This window comes from Oryza sativa, chromosome 4 (assembly GCF_034140825.1).
Source record: "Oryza sativa Japonica Group chromosome 4, ASM3414082v1".
Classification (NCBI taxonomy): Eukaryota; Viridiplantae; Streptophyta; class Magnoliopsida; order Poales; family Poaceae; genus Oryza; species Oryza sativa.
In genome coordinates this window covers 35,954,616-35,971,691 of record NC_089038.1, presented here as the reverse complement: position 1 = coordinate 35,971,691, position 17,076 = coordinate 35,954,616, and the positions used below count along the sequence as shown (strand labels likewise).

General features: G+C 44.7%; 4 protein-coding genes across 7 annotated transcripts; 1 reads left to right on the top strand and 3 right to left on the bottom strand.

Annotated features, from left to right (window-relative positions):
* Positions 1-3: 3 nt before the first annotated feature.
* On the top strand, positions 4-5,589 carry LOC4337517 (SNF2 domain-containing protein ENL1-like). The gene is made up of 17 exons (XM_015780330.3): positions 4-349; positions 459-589; positions 669-723; positions 817-1,056; positions 1,138-1,193; positions 1,309-1,399; positions 1,493-1,630; positions 1,812-1,898; positions 2,101-2,301; positions 2,640-2,711; positions 3,049-3,129; positions 3,209-3,327; positions 3,404-3,515; positions 3,757-3,825; positions 3,943-4,049; positions 4,530-4,658; positions 4,879-5,589. Exons 1-17 carry the CDS (start codon positions 101-103, stop codon positions 5,297-5,299), a joined length of 2,358 nt encoding a protein of 785 aa, XP_015635816.1. The 5' UTR covers positions 4-100; the 3' UTR covers positions 5,300-5,589.
* Positions 5,525-7,290, bottom strand: LOC112938752 (protein STAY-GREEN LIKE, chloroplastic). The gene is made up of 4 exons (NM_001405421.1): positions 6,940-7,290; positions 6,288-6,617; positions 6,033-6,188; positions 5,525-5,937 (listed from the first exon to the last, which is right to left on the bottom strand). Exons 1-4 carry the CDS (start codon positions 7,102-7,104, stop codon positions 5,812-5,814), a joined length of 777 nt encoding a protein of 258 aa, NP_001392350.1. The 5' UTR covers positions 7,105-7,290; the 3' UTR covers positions 5,525-5,811.
* Positions 7,291-7,442: 152 nt separating this feature from the next.
* On the bottom strand, positions 7,443-11,939 carry LOC9266673 (proteinaceous RNase P 1, chloroplastic/mitochondrial). The gene is made up of 6 exons (XM_026025060.2): positions 10,776-11,939; positions 10,095-10,184; positions 9,812-9,993; positions 9,316-9,436; positions 8,081-8,149; positions 7,443-7,993 (listed from the first exon to the last, which is right to left on the bottom strand). The coding sequence occupies exons 1-6, from the start codon at positions 11,922-11,924 to the stop codon at positions 7,862-7,864; spliced, it is 1,743 nt and encodes a 580-aa protein (XP_025880845.2). The 5' UTR covers positions 11,925-11,939; the 3' UTR covers positions 7,443-7,861.
* A 139-nt stretch (positions 11,940-12,078) lies between these two features.
* Positions 12,079-16,388, bottom strand: LOC4337514 (probable methyltransferase PMT26). 4 transcript variants are annotated; one of them, XM_015780334.3, is made up of 10 exons: positions 16,317-16,388; positions 16,053-16,174; positions 15,177-15,848; positions 14,944-15,093; positions 14,332-14,602; positions 14,085-14,195; positions 13,697-13,871; positions 13,327-13,599; positions 12,902-13,096; positions 12,079-12,601 (listed from the first exon to the last, which is right to left on the bottom strand). In XM_015780334.3, exons 3-10 carry the CDS (start codon positions 15,810-15,812, stop codon positions 12,379-12,381), a joined length of 2,034 nt encoding a protein of 677 aa, XP_015635820.1. In that variant the 5' UTR covers positions 15,813-15,848; positions 16,053-16,174; positions 16,317-16,388; the 3' UTR covers positions 12,079-12,378. The 4 variants fall into 4 exon arrangements, with proteins under 4 accessions (XP_015635820.1, XP_025880844.1, XP_015635822.1 ...); XM_026025059.2 differs by lacking the exon at positions 16,317-16,388 and having other exon boundaries at positions 15,177-15,851; positions 16,053-16,196; XM_015780336.3 differs by lacking the exon at positions 16,317-16,388 and having other exon boundaries at positions 16,053-16,196.
* Between the last annotated feature and the right edge of the window lie 688 nt (positions 16,389-17,076).

Sequence of the window (17,076 nt, the reverse complement as noted above, 5' to 3'; positions counted from 1 at the left end):
CTCAACTAGTAGTACCCTTGTTGTCTTTAAAGTTCCTTCCACTTTCACCACCGGCCGCGGAGCCCTCGCCGCCGCCGCCGCCAACGGCCGATTCGTTCCAATGGCCCCGACTTCCCAACCTCAACCTCAACAGGAGGTGGAGGTGGAGGTAGATGAGGATGAGGAGCTAGTCAACATGGTGGTGGAAGCCGGCGTCGGCGCCATCAAGATGAAGATGAAGATCCCCCGCCGCGTATTGGGGTCGCTCTACCCGCACCAGCGCGACGGCCTCGCCTGGCTCTGGGCGCTGCACTGCACCGCCACCGGAGGGATCCTCGCCGATGACATGGGACTCGGCAAGACCATCCAGGTACTCTTCTCTTCTTTTCTCCTCTCCTCCACCTCCTCCCATCCCTAATCCACTGGAGTACATCAATCAATGTATGGTCTCACAAGGGCAAGGCCGGGTCCAAATCCAGGTTTCTGCTTTGCTGGCCGGCTTATTCCATTCCAATTTGATCAAGAGAGCCTTAATTGTCGCCCCTAAGACTGACTTGACTCACTGGGTAAATCACCTCTCACTCCTCGGCCTTCAACACCACATCAGACTGTAAGAAGCCACATCTTTACTTACATCCACACATCAATCACTGCTTTACTTCTTCTCTAATTAATCTGCATTCCGCCAGCTACTCTGGCCCTAGCCTAAACGATCGCTGCTATCAACTTAACTGCACCTTCAAGGTCTCATCTTAACTTTACACTTCATCCTCAATTCATCTTTCCATCAACCCATTCCATACTTGTACACTACTTGCAAGTTGAATCTTTCACCAGGAGGGTGGCATTCTACTAACATCCTACCACATCGTCCGGAATAATTACATGTTACTAAGAGGCAATGGCAACGGTAACAATGTTGACAACAACGAAGAAGAACCACTGTGGGACTATGTTATTCTTGACGAGGGCCACATTGTCAAGAATACAAAGACGCAAAGGGCACAGAGCTTGTTTCAAATACCTTCTGCTCATCGCATTGTACTCACTGGAACACCTATTCAAAATAAATTAAAGGTACCCTCATCTCAAATGACTTTTCCTCTAACCTTTCTATTTATCTTCTTTTACTTCCACTGAGCATCACTATTCTGGCAGGAAATGTGGGCTTTGTTTTATTTCTGTTGCCCAGATGTCCTGGGTGATGAGGATGCGTAAATCACTTAACTCCCCCTTGTTTCTTATACAATACTTATGCAAAATCAATCTATACTTATGAATATTTATTTTGTAAAGTCAAGTGTTGTGAGATTCTCTTGGTTACTGCAGGTTCGAACTTAGGTACGAGAAGCCAATTCTTTGTGGAAATGACAAGAATGCTACTGATCAAGAGAAGCAAATGGCTTCAAATGCAGCAAAAGTATGTTCTCTTTCGACATAATAAGTTTGTGCCTGATGTACTAATCTTGTTGCATCATTTGTTTTGGTCTGTTCTGAACGCTATTAATCACAGGAATTAAGAGAGCGGATTAAACCACACTTTCTCCGTCGTATGAAAAGTGAAATATTTGTAGATACTGGCGCGAAAGATGACAAAAGGCCACCTCAGAAGAATGAATTGGTTATCTGGTTAAAATTGACATCTTGCCAGGCAAGTGCCTTGCTGTTCTGCTGCAAACCTCTATTCCATTTATAGAACTCCTTGGGCATTTGACTCTGGTATTCCACCAGTATACGATTGCTCTAGGTTTTGTATAATGAAGGTGTTGGGAGTATAAAAGGGTTATGTGTCTATGCTTTATAGATTATTGATGATTTTGTTTCGGGTGCAGAGGCGATTGTATGAAGCCTTCCTGAATAAAGATCCAGTTCGTTCACAAACTGGAGCATTGAAGGGTTCATCCTTGGAAGCTAGCACGGTATTTATGTACTGACTGTTTTTACTTTCATCATTTTACCTACCGTCTGCTTCCGTTGACATTAAGATGTCACTCCTTGGAGTGAATTGAAATTTCTAGTATGCCATGTTCCATTTACTGTTGGTAGATTTTTGAAGAAAATATGTAATGGTGCATCGTGCATGCATGTGTGTGCTCACTTGTTTTAATTCAACACAAACAGATTTTGAGGAAAATATGCGATCACCCTCTACTTTTGACTAAAAGAGATACTGATGATTTCCTGGAAGAAATGGGTGCCATGCTGAATAACCGAGATATGTGCATGGTGGAAAGGATTCTTGAAGATAACCTTTATGCTGACAAAAGACTACAGATTGTCCAAGGCGCCTCCTGCAAGATAGCTTTTATCCTTCCCTTACTGGTCAGTGCTTCTTTTATGAAATGTCCATTTTATAGTCCCTCCAGTCCATGGACAAAATGTGCTTAGTATATGGAGCAATTAAACTTATTAAATTCTTCTCCCTGCAATATTTACTTATATCTAGACTGGCTAAAAGAAAAATTATATAGATGTGTACTTTATTTGGATATATCATAACGTAACACTTGTATAGATTATTCCTGTATTTTGGTAAAAGTTAGCAAGTCAAAAGGCTACGTTGGATGTTCTGCAGAAGAAAAATACAATATGTTTCTGATATAAAGGGATTAATGTGCCACTTCCTATGAAAAATCATGCTACATTTTTTTATGTTGCAGAGGAACCTTGTTGAAGAGGGCCACTATGTTTTGATATTTTCACAGACACGTGTAATGCTTAACCTTATTCAGGTATAGCCTATTCTTATATTAACCTTTATTTGCTTTATCATGCATGTGATGTGCTTGTGATATTGCTAACACTTTATTTGATTCAATTTGTAAAAGTTTCCCATTTGAAAACTATGCTTTGTTACTGGAAGAATCATATCGGTAGTTAATTGCTGTCAGTAATCATGCCATACGTGTGTCCATGATTACCTGTGTCTTGTATCATATATGCTTTCAGTATAGAATTAAAATGCCTTTAGTTGTTTACTAATCTATATAAAGTTTAATAGCAAGCATTGCATTGTTGAAATGTCTGTTTAATCTTCGGATAGTTGTCATAATCATTCCAACAAAGCAGGATGCTGTATCTATCGAGGGCCATAAGTTCCTGCGTATTGATGGTACCACCAAGATATCTGAGAGGAAGAAGATTCTGAAGGTACCTCCTTATTTTTTTCACATTTTTCTGTCTGTTATGTTAAGCCATGGATTCCATAACATTGCATTGCACCCTCTAGGACTTTCAAGAGGGGCTTGACAGTCCAATATTGTTGTTGACCTCACATGTTGGTGGACTTGGCAATACACTCACCAAGGCAGATCGGGTTATAGTAGTTGATCCTGCTTGGAATCCAAGGTACCCAGCAATTCTAAATTGTGAATGCTTTACATCAACTTTCTTCAATTAATCATATATGTTTTTTACTTTATAGCATAGATAACCAAAGTGTCGACCGTGCTTATCGAATTGGGCAGACTAAAGATGTGATTGTATATCGTTTGGTAACTTGTGGGACCATTGAGGAGAAGATTTACAAGCAACAGGTATTTAAACTGTTAAATGTAAATCATACTTATATAAGGGCTTATATGAAACAGAAACAACTAGAACAGTCTGAGCTCAATCATCTTCATCTTCCATCTCTTGGAAAACCTGACCTTTTTCTTTTGTATGTTGATCGGTACAAGAATGCAGCAAGTTATTGTATGGATAACAAATGTTAATTTACAGGTGCAATTTCCATGTTAATTTACAGGTGCAATTTCCCTTTTTTTGCTGTTTCAGATCTTCAAGGGAGGTCTTTTTAGGACAGCTACAGAATGCAAAGAACAACCGCAATTTTATAACCAGGATGTATGCCATACCTTTTCTTGTCAATCACAACTGCAATTCAGACTGTGACGTACTCTACACTATATCACAATATCGTATTGGAAGTTATGGTTCATTGGTTCTTTCCTTTCCATACAGCTTTACCTTCAGAATGAACAAGAGTACTCTAGTTTGCCGCCACATGGGTTTGACGCCTCTCTCACCCAACACAAAATGCAAGTGGAGAATGGTCAGCAGCTTGTCATGTAAGAAGTCTGCTCCGGTTCTTTGTTATATTCAATACCATCGAAATTGTACTCAGTCTTTTATTACTGGTAGTTTCTCATCCGTACTAAATTACAGTTTCTTTATGGTCCTCAAGAGCTGGAGGTATTTCTTAGTATTATTTTTTTTCACACCTGCCAATTTGTAATTTTTTTGGGATACACGTGAACATAGTTTCCATCATTTGATAGGTTGAATGCCAAAAGGTTCAAGTTTCAGAAGAAACATATTCATACTCTGGTATCGATCAGTCAAAAACTGCACACCAAAGTGGCAAAGTGTATAGATTTTTCAATGGATTTATTCTGGGGATACCGATGTCAGAACCCTCGTTTTGTTGCCCTGGCCTTCCTCCAAACCGAAGTGCTAGTTTAAAAATAAATTTAAGTAACTTTTGATAATTGTCTGTTTGTGTATGGGTACAACTTTTTTATATTCCATGCTTTGCACATATATCTCAGGGATGAGTCCTTGAAGAAGCACATCCAGTTCTTGGAACAACAAGGTATAGCTGGCGTGAACCGTCATGGCGTCCTGTTCTGTAAAACTGAGACCACTGCAACTTTGGGTGACGACGGTGCAATAAACAGGTCTGTCATTTCTTACTCATTTTTCAGTGATCCCACTTATAGTTTTGTTTTTCAGAGATCCTGTTATAGCTTGCTGTGTGTAGAATCGATTGTATAGTTTCTTCTTCCTGCATTGTTTTATGCCCTACAATTTTTTTTCGTTTTGCTTTCACGAGGTACGACTGTCCCTGGACTTCCTTCTGGGTTCTGGCATGTTTTTGAACATGTTATTTATGCGCAGGAAGGTGAGAGACATTATGGTGAGGCGCTGCTATGCTCCTTGGGAGCACATTTGTAGAGATGTCGAGAAAAAGAGCTTGATCGATCAAGTGAAGGAGATGAGCAAGAAGATGGATGGTTTGGGAGATACAATGGGACGGATTGTTGCTTTGGAGGAGGAGTATGCAGCCGAGCTCATTGGAATGCTCCATGAAAACAGGTGGGAGAGAAGCCATCTGGAGAAGATAAGGATGCAGATCGACGATCTGCATGAGGAACACATGGCAAAGTTTGATGAAATGCTGGAAAGGATCAAGAGGATGGAGCTGGCTGATGAGGGTGAGTTGATAGCCAAGTTTGGTGAAATGGTGGAGAGGATGAGGCAGAGATGCGACATGGATAGATTGAGCCTGCCGCTTCTGTCTTCTACCCTTGTAGCGTAGCGTAACAAAGGTAGTTACGAGTACCTTTGTATGTATGAATCCCTTCCAGTTATTCAATCAGAGGAGCTAGTAGTATGTAGAGCGTATGGCACTTGAGCTAGTAGTATGAATGAATCCCTTTTAGTTACTACCTTGGAATCGATCAAAGGTAGTTACTACCTCAGTATGTATGAATCCCCTTTAGTTATTCAATCAGAGGAGGTAGTAGTATGTAGTATGTAGAGCACATGGCACTTGGAGCTATATGTTGTCCCCAGTTCTGAATGAAGAACGTAGAGGAACTATTTATACATGATGTGGCATATGTTATCCAAACATGATTTGAGTGAGCAAGCAGAAGCAGAGTTAATTTAAGGAGGAATGCTTGGAAAGGCAATCGTTTCTCATTTTGTTGATCGTGGAGTGGGTACATACTATACATACATGTCAAGTGTCCGGTGGATGAAAGAATTGGAATTGATGCGCACAAGGCAGAGCAAAAAAAAGACAATGTGTGGGGTTCCCGATATGCATCAAAGGAGAAGGGCGAGCAGGGCGCTGAAGATGGCGTCCGGGCTAGACCACTTCCTCCTACGCCTTCTTGTGCCTTTGGTGATTGCGTTGTGCAGTTGCTCCAGCGCATGCCTCTTGTGCGTCGTCTGCAAACGCAAAGCATTTGGAATTTGCATTGAGTTCAGCTAGCAGGTATTTGCATTTGCAATTTGCAATTCGGGAAGAGAGAAGGAAGGCATGCCTCGGCGTTTGCAGCCTCCCTGAGAGGACCCCAGCACTCGAGCCTGTTGTACTTAGCGTTGGAGCTGGAGTGGAAGTGCACCCACACCTTCGCCTCCAGCAGCTCCGGCTGCTCCGCGAACAGCAATGCGTCGCCATGAACAACTGCCTTGAGAACCTGCATTCAGCTTATCATAGTTGATTTCACCTTCCTAATTGCTACTACTACTACTACTACTGTAATAGTAGTACAAAATATCGATATATAATTGCTTACCAGCGGCAGCTCCTTGGAGAAGACGTAGTACCTGAAGCCGGCGGCGAGGCCATGCAGGAGGTTGGCGCCGCTGACGAAGCAGTGCACGTGCAGGGCCATGCCCTCCTGCTGTTGCTGCTGCTTCCACTCGGCGAAGACGTCGTCCGCCCTGAGGCGGCGGTCGGCGGCGATGGTGTCGGAGACGGCGAGGGTGAGGTTAGCGGTGAAGTCGCAGTGGGTGAGGGTGTAAGCTCTGGGGAACCCGGAGCTGCTGTTCCCGTGGCTGTGGGCGAACTCTACCGTCAGCTTGCCGGCATCGAAGCTGGTGGGAGGGCCAAGCAGCTTGGCAGCCTTGCCTCATAACAATAACATTCATTCAGAAGGTTATCAGCGACACATGAATTAATTAGTATCCTAATTATTGAGACAGAGATAATATACTAGGACTCCATCCGTTTTAAAATGTTTGACACCGTTGACTTTTTAACACCGTTCGTCTTATTAAAAAAAATTGTGAAATATGTAAAACTATACGTGTACTTAACAATGAATCAAATGATATGAAAAGAATAAATAATTAATTAATTTTTTTTAAATAAAACGAATGGTCAAACACGTGCTAAAAAGTTAAATGTGTCAAACATTTTGAAACGGATGGAGTACAACGTAGTACCAGAGAGGAATAGAGCAGATCTGAGGCCCCGGCGTCGCAGCTGACGGCCATCCTGCCGTGCCGGCTCCTGCTCCGGCTCCGGGCAGCGGCGGCGGAGGAGAAGCACAGGGCGGCGCTGCGCGACGCCATCGGTAAAGAAGCGACCGCCACAGCTTCTATTGGCATCGTCGTGCTCGTGCAAGGCCCTCCTCCATACCTCCCCTGGCTCTGTATCTGTATATGCTAGAATGCCTCCTCCCTCTCGCCGCCTCGCGCGCCTCGTCTCCTTCCTCCCAACAAGAACAATGAAAGATTCTGCAAGGAAGGAAGGAAGAAATCTGGTGGTCCGAGTTGAATCGGATGAAGAGCAGCGAGAGAGAGAGAGAGAGAGAGACAGTGGATGTTGTGGCTGGAAGGGCGACGCGCCTTGCCTGGGGGCTCCATGCCTCCACGCGGCCTGCTCCCATTCGCTACTCTCCACCCACAAGGATAACGGACGGACCAACCATATGTACACTAGAGTATTATATTCTCTCCATCAATTTCAACTTTACTCCTACTAGTAATAATAATTTCAGTTACACGACCTCTTGTTTGACTAGTCCTCGCTGTTTCAGATTTTAACCTTGAGGAAAATACATGTACATGTACAACCAATGGCCAGCTAAAACAACCATGACATCCACATTTTAAGAGAGTGGCAAACTTTTTCATGTGCTACAGAAATCTTTTACTTTGCTTCCTACAACTTGACAGCCATCGTTTGGGTCAGCTCAGCAGCTAGCCCTCAATTCCATCAACATCTGCCGGCCGCCTTACATAATGGTGTGATTCTCTTCAAGCCGCCTCCAATTCAACAAAGGAGCAGCGCAGATACCTGGCCCGAAATTTGGCTGCCATTCCCATGCACCAATCCCGTCAATGGAGATGCAACCCATCGCACTTACCCAACTGCCCTTGCAAGTGCTTGAGACGATTTCCCTGAAATTTTCCTAGTAGCACAAATCCACTGCCGTGGTTTCTCAATATCATCACCATTTGTTGTTGGTACATGCCAGCTTCCATCTTCAGATTCCTGCATCAAACCACGTTCCTCAGGCCATTCTGTATAGTTCATGCATTCCTGGCACTCCACAACTTTACTACAGTTTAGAGTAATCACCTGAATGACAATTGAATAAGGAGGCGGCAGGTGAAAATTCCAACCACGGCCCGAGAATGTTAACCTGACCTGCACATAGTTTCCCAGGATTATTGTGTCCATTTTTTTTACATAAAAAAGAGCAAAATTCACTCAAAATATTATTTTTACGCTCCAGAAAAAAAATATGTAAGAGCTACTCAGAACTTAGGGCCTCAAGCAAGCTTCACCAAGGCAACACCTCGTTAAAATGGAGTGCAAAAGGGCAACGTATCCTGTGCACCCGCTCACCTTGGTGCATTCGTGCACTCACGCGACATGGAACCTTCAATCTCCATCGGACGGATGTAATGCAAAGGGACGTTTTTTCATAAAACCACCCGCACATACACAGGTAAATTTGTAAATAGACCCTTGATTCCTTTTGTCTTCCTGTGTTGGGTCCTTTCCAAGATGTATTCCTCAAAATCTCTATCCGACGTCAATGGCGGCTCAAATTAAGCCATGTTTGGCGACAGAGATAGCACATCCAGAGCGCGGCGGCGCGGCCAGTGGCATGTCACGCCTCAAGGTGCGTGTGGTTGTCCAGCTTGTTGGAGAGGGACGATGCGCGGGCGAGCGTGTCCAGGGCGACGGCCATGGTGTTCGGCCGATGGAGCAGCTGCGGCGCAGTGTACCTGACTCTGTAGAGAGAAGAGTTCTTGCCCATGGGATGGAATGGATGAGTCTTTGCCCGGGGGTTGCAGATGTGTGCATCAAAGGCATATCCGATCGGAATTTCTTGTTTGATTCGAAATTTTGGCATGCCATATATATCATGCAATCAACCCAAAGATCCTGAGGTTGAGATCATACATATCGTTGAGCAAGGATTTGACGGCTGCATGCTGGAATCTTGATTAATCTTAATTTCTAGCGGCCATCTCCGTCGAGCATTGTTTTATTTTTCGAGATTCAAAGCTGCCATGGACGCCTCACAGAGGGGATAGATTTGGGGAAAGTGGTTGAACGGGAGACAAGAAGATGAATCGAAGGGTTATTTTGTAAAAAGAAGACTCTCTCATCTTATATCCGTCCGATGGAGATCGAAGGTCCCATGTCGCGTGAGTGCATGAGTGCACCAAGGTGAGCGGGTGCACAGGATACGCTGCCGTGCAAAAGAACTTGAAATATCTCTTACTCAATGGGTTGTACTGTGCAGCATTCTACAAAAGAACACAGATTTGTGTGGTTCACTTCTGCAATGAGAGACAAACCTGATGGTTCTCCTTCCATCTTGGAAAAAAACTAGTGCCAAGTAGTTGAAACAAGTGGTCCCGCATCTCATCATTTGTAACAAGCAATGACCGGTATATAACAGCAGCGTACAGCCAATACCTGCAGTTAGAACAGGAAATAATTACTTCAGAGATTCAAATGCTAGATAACAATTGAAGGCTGAAATAGAAATTCATCCATTTGGGAGTATCCATAATCATATCCAAGATCACTCCTCCGCCTACTGAAGCTTGCACACTATACTGTAAGCAGCCCTTTGGTTACATTATTCAGAGAACTGAGAGCCTATACTACCATAGGCGCTGTTCGGCAGGCAAGGCTGCGGCTGCTGCAGACTGCTGTTGCCTGCTGCTTGCGGCATTGTTCCTGTTGGCTGCGCCATAGTTTTTATCTATGCAACTCAACTAAAACATGTTCATTTTTTTTCGTTCAGATGATTTTTTTTAATGTTAAACAGGAAACATGTGGCCTCACCAATCATCATTAGAACCAGGAGGTGTAGCATATAGTGCTCCAGCCCTCTGCCAACTCTCAAGAAGCTTTTGATTCTGCGGAAGTTTTGCAGGTCCACCATTTACTCGGTTCTTATGCAAAATTATCAGTGGCAATTTCTTTGATTTAGTTATTCTCTGTATGCCATTTACAACCCGGTTCACCTACAAGGAAAATACGGTCATAATTGACAGTTAGTTGTGGCTGACTGCCTTAATGACAAGAAAAACTAATTTACAGCATTGCAAGACAGATGCCTTCTAACCTCATAAAAACTGAAACTGTTACGATTGTAAAGGCCAACATTAGCAGCGTCAATAACGGCATCGAATGGTCCGTGGCACTCGAGCCATTTCTGCAGAGATCAGGTTGTCCATTAGACATAGAAGCTTACAATGCAGTATATCTGTGTTAAAACAAGCAACAGCACAAAAGGTTGTGAAGTAATCCTCCCCAACAGAAATGTGAAGTAGTAATGCATGCCCTTGCAGTGGGAACTCCACAAAGTTTATTACAGTGCTCCAGATTAGGATTTGCCAAACAATTGCAATTTGTCCCAGCAAAATAAATAAATAAATAAAACTTGACCCAGCAAAAAACAACCGCAATGCCTCAAGCAACATGGAATCCGTAACCATCTTGACTCTAGAGCTCCAAAATAGAAATTCTCCTTTAGACCAATTTAATTTTTCTTCTCGGCTAACACAAGAAGATAGAACATCAAAGTCCTTATTGTGGCTAGCTCTTATCGAGTTGAACTTATGTTCGGTTAATCCCTCTCACAAGGGGATTGAGTGGATTTCCCCTCCAATCCCTCACTCCTTGGGGATTAAAGGAAGAAGCCTAATGGTATAGACTGGTATTGAGCGAAAGGAAGCTATATCGCACATAAAGTATAAGTGTGACGAATTGACTTGTGAGGAGGGTGAAAGGATGGAGAGTGAACCTGAAACTTGACGAAATTGGCGTCACGATTGATGGCTATCTGAGCGACAGACTCAGCAAAGCTGTGTGTCTCTGATGGATCGATGTCAATGCAGACAAGCTTCTCCCCGCAGCGGTGGCAGGTGCCATCCTTGTCCATGTCGGTTCGGGCAACGGTCCATTGGCCCTTGCCGAGCCAGCCCTGGCCATGCCAGCCGCCGCCGCCATTGCGCAGGCCTTGCTTCACCTTGGTGGCGTCCCAGTGGTCCAGACCGGCCTCTGAGGCGGCGTGGGAGGCGAACCAGGACTCGAGTAGCTGGGCGGTTGCGTCGGCCACCTGGCGAAGAAGGACGCGCGCCCTGTGCAGGAGCCTGTACACCTGGTCGGGTCTCCCACGGGCAGAGTTGACGCGGAGCAGCGCGGCGAGCTCGGCCTCCTCGGGCACCACCCCGGAGGCGTCCATGTGAGCCTCCACCTCGGTGGCGCCGTCGGCGTCTCCAGCGTCGCAGTAGGCGAAGAGGGCGGGGCCGTAGGAGCGGAGGTGCGGCGCGGTGCCGGCGGTGGCCATGCGGCGGACGATGGAGAAGGCCATGGCGGGGTCGCGGCGGGCGGCGGCGAGGCGGGCGAGGATGGTGAGGGTGGCCTCGTTGGGTTGGACGCCGTCAGCCTCCATCCTGGAGAAGATGTCGAAGCCACGCTGGGCGGCATCGGGGGACGAGGAGTCTGCGGCGGCGGCGTTGGCGCAGAGGTAGAGGAGGCAGTTGTAGTGACCGAGGGAGAGCGGGATGAGGGAATCGGGGGAGATGGCGGCTTCGTAGAGGGCGAGTGCGGTGGGGAGGTCGTTGTCGCGGGAGCACATGTCGAGCTTGGCCTTGAGGAGGCCCTCGGGCGAGTCGCGGGCGCGGCGGCGGCGGGCGGCGTTGCTTTCGTTGGGCTTCGGGTGTGACTCCGCGGTGGTGGTGGTGGTAGAGTGGCGCCGCGGGCGAGCGAAGGGGAGCGAGGAGCGGCGCAGAGAGGTGGTGCGGCGGTGAGGCGGGAAGAGGAGGAGGAGCGCGGCAGTGGGGCGGATGGCCGCCGCCGCCGCCGCCGCGGCGACACGCATGTCTGCCTGCCTACCTATCTGGTTGCGGTTGCGGTTGCGGTTGAGACAGAGAGGGAAGAGAAAGCCCATAAATGGGCCGCGTTACGTTGTTGGGCCGCGCCGGGAAGGAACGTCGCCTTGTGCGATTGCAACGCCAACTCCCATCGGATCATCCACGACTCCTCTGCTTCGCCTTCCTCCTCCTACAAAGGCATGCATCCACAAGTTGACAACGCCAAACAGCTGCTTCAGCAATTTCCACACAAATTCTACTATCTTATGCTACAACTCTACAAAGAGCGATGCATGTATGTTAAACTTGCCAGCCTCAACATGGATCATCACCATGCATTAGTTGCTAATGTATCATCCCACGCAAAAAAAAAAAAAACACATTACAGCTTCTCCCAAAATCCAAGTATACCCCTACAAAAACCCACTATATATATAGCTTACTGTGCATCCCCCACTTGGCTACTTTTGTTTTCCTCTTCCAAGGGTTTCAGTGTCAGAGCTATCATAACGGTGGTGCTGGTATGGTACGTCATAGCTTAGCTTCAACTTCATTTGGTCGCCACATCGTCTTCTCAACAAACAGCAAACCTTCATTGTCCTGGGAGTAAGACTTGCGGACCTCCCAGTGTAGCGATTTTGCCATAGACTCCACTTCATGCATTGTCTCCATACTATCTCTAACAATTAGCCTGCCTCCTGGCCTCAGTATTCGATCCACCTCCACCATCACTGCCACTAGTTTACACCTGTCACTGTCATCCAACAACATCTCAGTTACATTACATGTACCACATTATTCTTCTCTCAGCACAGCCATACAAACTCTTGGTCACATTGCTATATTGTGCACCAGTGCCAGTGCTACCAAAATGATACTAAAACCATAGGCGATGCAATGGCAAAATTTACACACACAAAGGACGCATGCTCAGCAGGAAAATTAGTTTTGTTCATTGGCAGCACCAATCAATAAACAAAGTGACAACCTTCACATATATCTTACATATATCTTTGGTTTTGTGTTCACATTTACGGAGAGATCGAGATTGTACCTCTTTTTAATCTTGGAGAAAAGATGGTTCGCGTGCAGAAGATCATAGGTTCTGGGGTAGGTGCTAAATGACTCACACCAATCATGGTAGATTCCAAACAACCCACGCTCATATATAATTGGAAGTGTGTCAGGTGAATCAATTGGAATAACATTCATAACCCACAGCTTCAGATCTCGCAAAGCTGCCGCAAACCTACAAGAGGAAGTGGATTCAAGAAATCAAATGGGATATAACACAATAGATGCATCCTTTTGCTTCAGAATAATCTACCAACATAGATTTCAATTAAAGAAAAATTAAAAAATGCATGGAAAGAACTAGATCTAGATGGGCATGTAAATCTTTTTTTATTAAAAAAAACACTAGATAGGCATTGAAAAAAAAGAAGGCAACGAAGAAGTGATGCGAGTGCTATGGCATACCCTCCATATGCGGCTTTCATGTCCATAACATTTCTAACAGCTGACCAATCAATGCCCAAGTCATTCATATATGAATTGCTTATGACCTGCTTCCAGTGCTCATAGTCTGCTTGAAAATCCTCAGTGGCAGGCTTCCCATAGACACCAGCCTCAGAGTTTTTCAGCCAGTAAGGTGGTTTCTCCAACCTCAATGGCCATTCCACCGGCCACTGTGAACCACGGATGGCAGGATCAGTGGGCAACCTATGCACGCATGACTGCAATGATATGTTCCTGAATGACAACAAGGGAATGAATGAACCTAAAAGTTAGGTACAAGATTTGGTAACCAGTACCCAAGAATGAAGATATAACCAGCTAAAACACTTACCAGGCAGCATCAGGATCATCATACTCTCCACAGATTGGAGGGTTTGCTGCTGATCTTGCCTCATAACAGCTATTATCCGTTGGCTTTCTGAAAATTGCTATACCCACTCTATTTACCCTATCCTTCACTTTATTGACCATTTCCCAACACATCGACCTTGTTAGAGTAGACATTGCTGGAACAATGCACAAGCATAACTATTAGGTAGTGAATAGCACACACTATTTCTTTATCTCTTTTTTTAAAAAAATAATAATAATACAATACGCTATTTCATTACAATAATTCAGTTGGCATGGAGTCTAGGAACTGTCCAGGCTCAAGATACCACCAATAGCATATCCAAGAACGCGAAATTCTGAATGTAAGAGAGCTCCAATAAATTTACCTTCCCATATTTCAACATCTTCTGGCAGCTTCTGGTACACAGGAGTGGCAGACCACACAAAGTAGCCACCAGGACGCAACAGTCTATCCAGTTCTAGCAAGAGCTTACCACCTAAGAAAAAACACAAATATACGTCAAACAAGGGTAACACAAAAGGTAGGTTTGATATTAATATACGTCAAACAAGGGTAACACAAAAGGTAGGTATGATATTGTACAGGAAGAGGTTCCTTGTGACAGAAAGCACCTTCAATATGCCATGGTACCCTACAGCGTGCACAATGAACAACGTCGAAGACCCTGCCGGGGAATGGAAGCCTTTTTGTACCCATAACTGCTGACATAGCAGGGATTCCTCTCTCAAGAGCAAACTGCACCTGGGCTTCATGCTCATCTTTAGGTGCAAACGACATAGTAAGAACATCTCTATCAAATAAATATCCTCCAAAGCTGGCAACTCCGCAACCAACATCTAAAACCACACGAGTTTGTTTCCCCCATGCTATATCCTTCTTTGCCTGCATAGAAGAATCAGACATGTTAGTTGAACAAGCTCGATCGTACTTATGTAACCACCACATTTGAATAACGAAATCTATTGGATTATTATTTTTGCAGGAAAGAAGAAAAGAGCTACATTCTGCTTAACTAGAAGCAACGTTGCTGATATGTAGTTTGATTCCAAAGGAATTTGGTTGAGGCACCTACTCAACAATCATTAGCAATTTGTAATATTCGTTCTAACAATGTAAAAGGTTTACGGTTATAATTTGTCAACTTGTTAGAAATGTTGTAACGAATGGTTGTATTGCACAACAATAACGCCTGTTGACACACACAAAAAACTGAGGAACATTACCTCCTGAATGAAATCAATGTAGTGCAATGCGCCATGTTTGAACTGAGTTCCTCCTCCCGGAAAGGTGAGGTACTCCCCGGAGACCTTAACCCAGTTCTGATGACCCTTGTATTCTACCAGCTTAGTATGCGGGACATTGTTGTACCATATCTGCATCAAGCAAACACAAAGTAAATGAATCATTCTAGGGCTAGGAGTAGTGGTAATGATAAGGCAAGATAGCAAAGTTAGACCTGATCTCTGCTGTTAGGCCACCTAATTGGATTTGTGTAGCCCTTTGGAAGAGGGACAAGGCAGGTAGGAGGGTGTTGGGGGCAATGCCTTTCTCGGTGTTCATAGTGCTTGGTCGTCCGAAGGTTGCGGATGGCTTGGAGATTGTCGAGGCATGGGATGTAATCTGGACCAGCCTCAGTATTGCAGAGCTTCCAAGCATAGCTGCTGGGGGTGGGCGACGCAGTCTGCTGCTGCTGCTGCTTATTGTGGGGAGTGTCCTTGGTGTTGCTGTTGGACTGTGCAGCTTGAGGGTCTGCCTCTGTAGCGGTCTCCAGGGAGGGGGAGTGGGAGTGGGAGCCATTATCCCCTCCGGGTCCGGTCTCAGTCTGTCTGAGTGTGAGTGGAGGAGGGTCGTCGGCGTCCTCTTCAACAGTCACAGGATCCATCCGATTCCGAGGTCGAGCGGTTGTGGTTGTGGTTGTGGTTGTGGGGCGGAAGGGGGAGAAATCCGCGGGGGTGACGAGCGTGGAAGAGGCCATCCAGACGGCGACCAAGGCCAGCGCCACCAAGACGGCGGCGGCGGAGGAGGGGGAGCAGAATGAGGAGTGCTGCTGCGCCCGCCTCACATCCAGGCGCGTGTGGCTGCCAAACGCCATCTCTCTCAGAGAGGAGAGGGGGATTGCTTGCTTCTGCTGCTGGTTACAAGAGAAGAAGAAGAAGATTAGAGGCACTGATCGATGCAGATTAGTACTACATTCCTGTTCGTAGCTAGCTTGATTGCTAAACAGACAGTGACAATCAATCCATCGATCGAGCAAACAACTCAATCAAGGAGGAGGAAGAAGAAGAAGAAGCGGAGTGAAATCAATCGAGCACTCTCTGTACTGTATATATACCTTAAAGAAGAAATTGATGGATCCAGATTTGAGTGTGTGTGTTGTTTCTGGGCCAAGAAGGAATTCGTCGACGATCGATGGAGGTGCGATGCTCGGAATTGGAATCCGCAGGCAGAAGTAAACTGGAGTAAATTATCAGAAGATGAGACGAAGAAATCGACCGACGATTATAAACCATATCAAACAGTAAAAGAGCCAAGAGGAGATGTCTTTATTAATTATTATTATTATCAATTAGCAATAATAATTTGATGATTGTCCAACCTTCATCCAGCAGTGGGCGTGTGCAGAAGGTGGTGGTTGCCGCTGTCACGGACGTCCTATTCTCCTGTTCCTAAAACCATCAATTACTTGCTCCAACTCTATATTGGGTCAAAGTTTCACCGAGCCTAAGAATTCCTTCTTTTCTAATTAACATATAAATTTTACCTCGCCTTTTGTTAACACGTTTTTCATGCTTTTAAATATTGTATTTCGTAAAAAAATATTTTTATATATAAGTTATTTTAAAATATCAGATAAATCTATTCTCAAGTTTTAAATACCCGTTACATACCCGTACTTACTATATTTGTATTTTGGATGAGGTCTCAAGAGTTTAGGCCGTCATATTGGCTTTGGCCTAAACACTACTCGCTCCGTTTAAGGTTATAAGACGTTTTAGTTTTGGTCAAAGTCAATCTGCTCCAAATTTAACTAAGTTTGTAGAAAATATAATAATATTTTCAACCCAAGACAAATTTATTATGAAAATATATTTAATTATTGATTTAATGAAACTAATTTGGTATATATTTGTCTGTCAAATTTGAAGTAGTTTCACTTTGATCAAAGTCAAAACGTCTTATAACTTGAAACGAAGCAAGTAACAATCTTGTTAATGAATGATGATGTGATATCTTTACATATTGAGCTTTAGAATTTAGTGGGTTAGATAGGATGATGAAAAAAAAGAATTTATTCAGGGAAAAACGGCTTGAGCTAACAGCGTTAGAAGGGTTATTTTCATGAAAATTAGTACAAG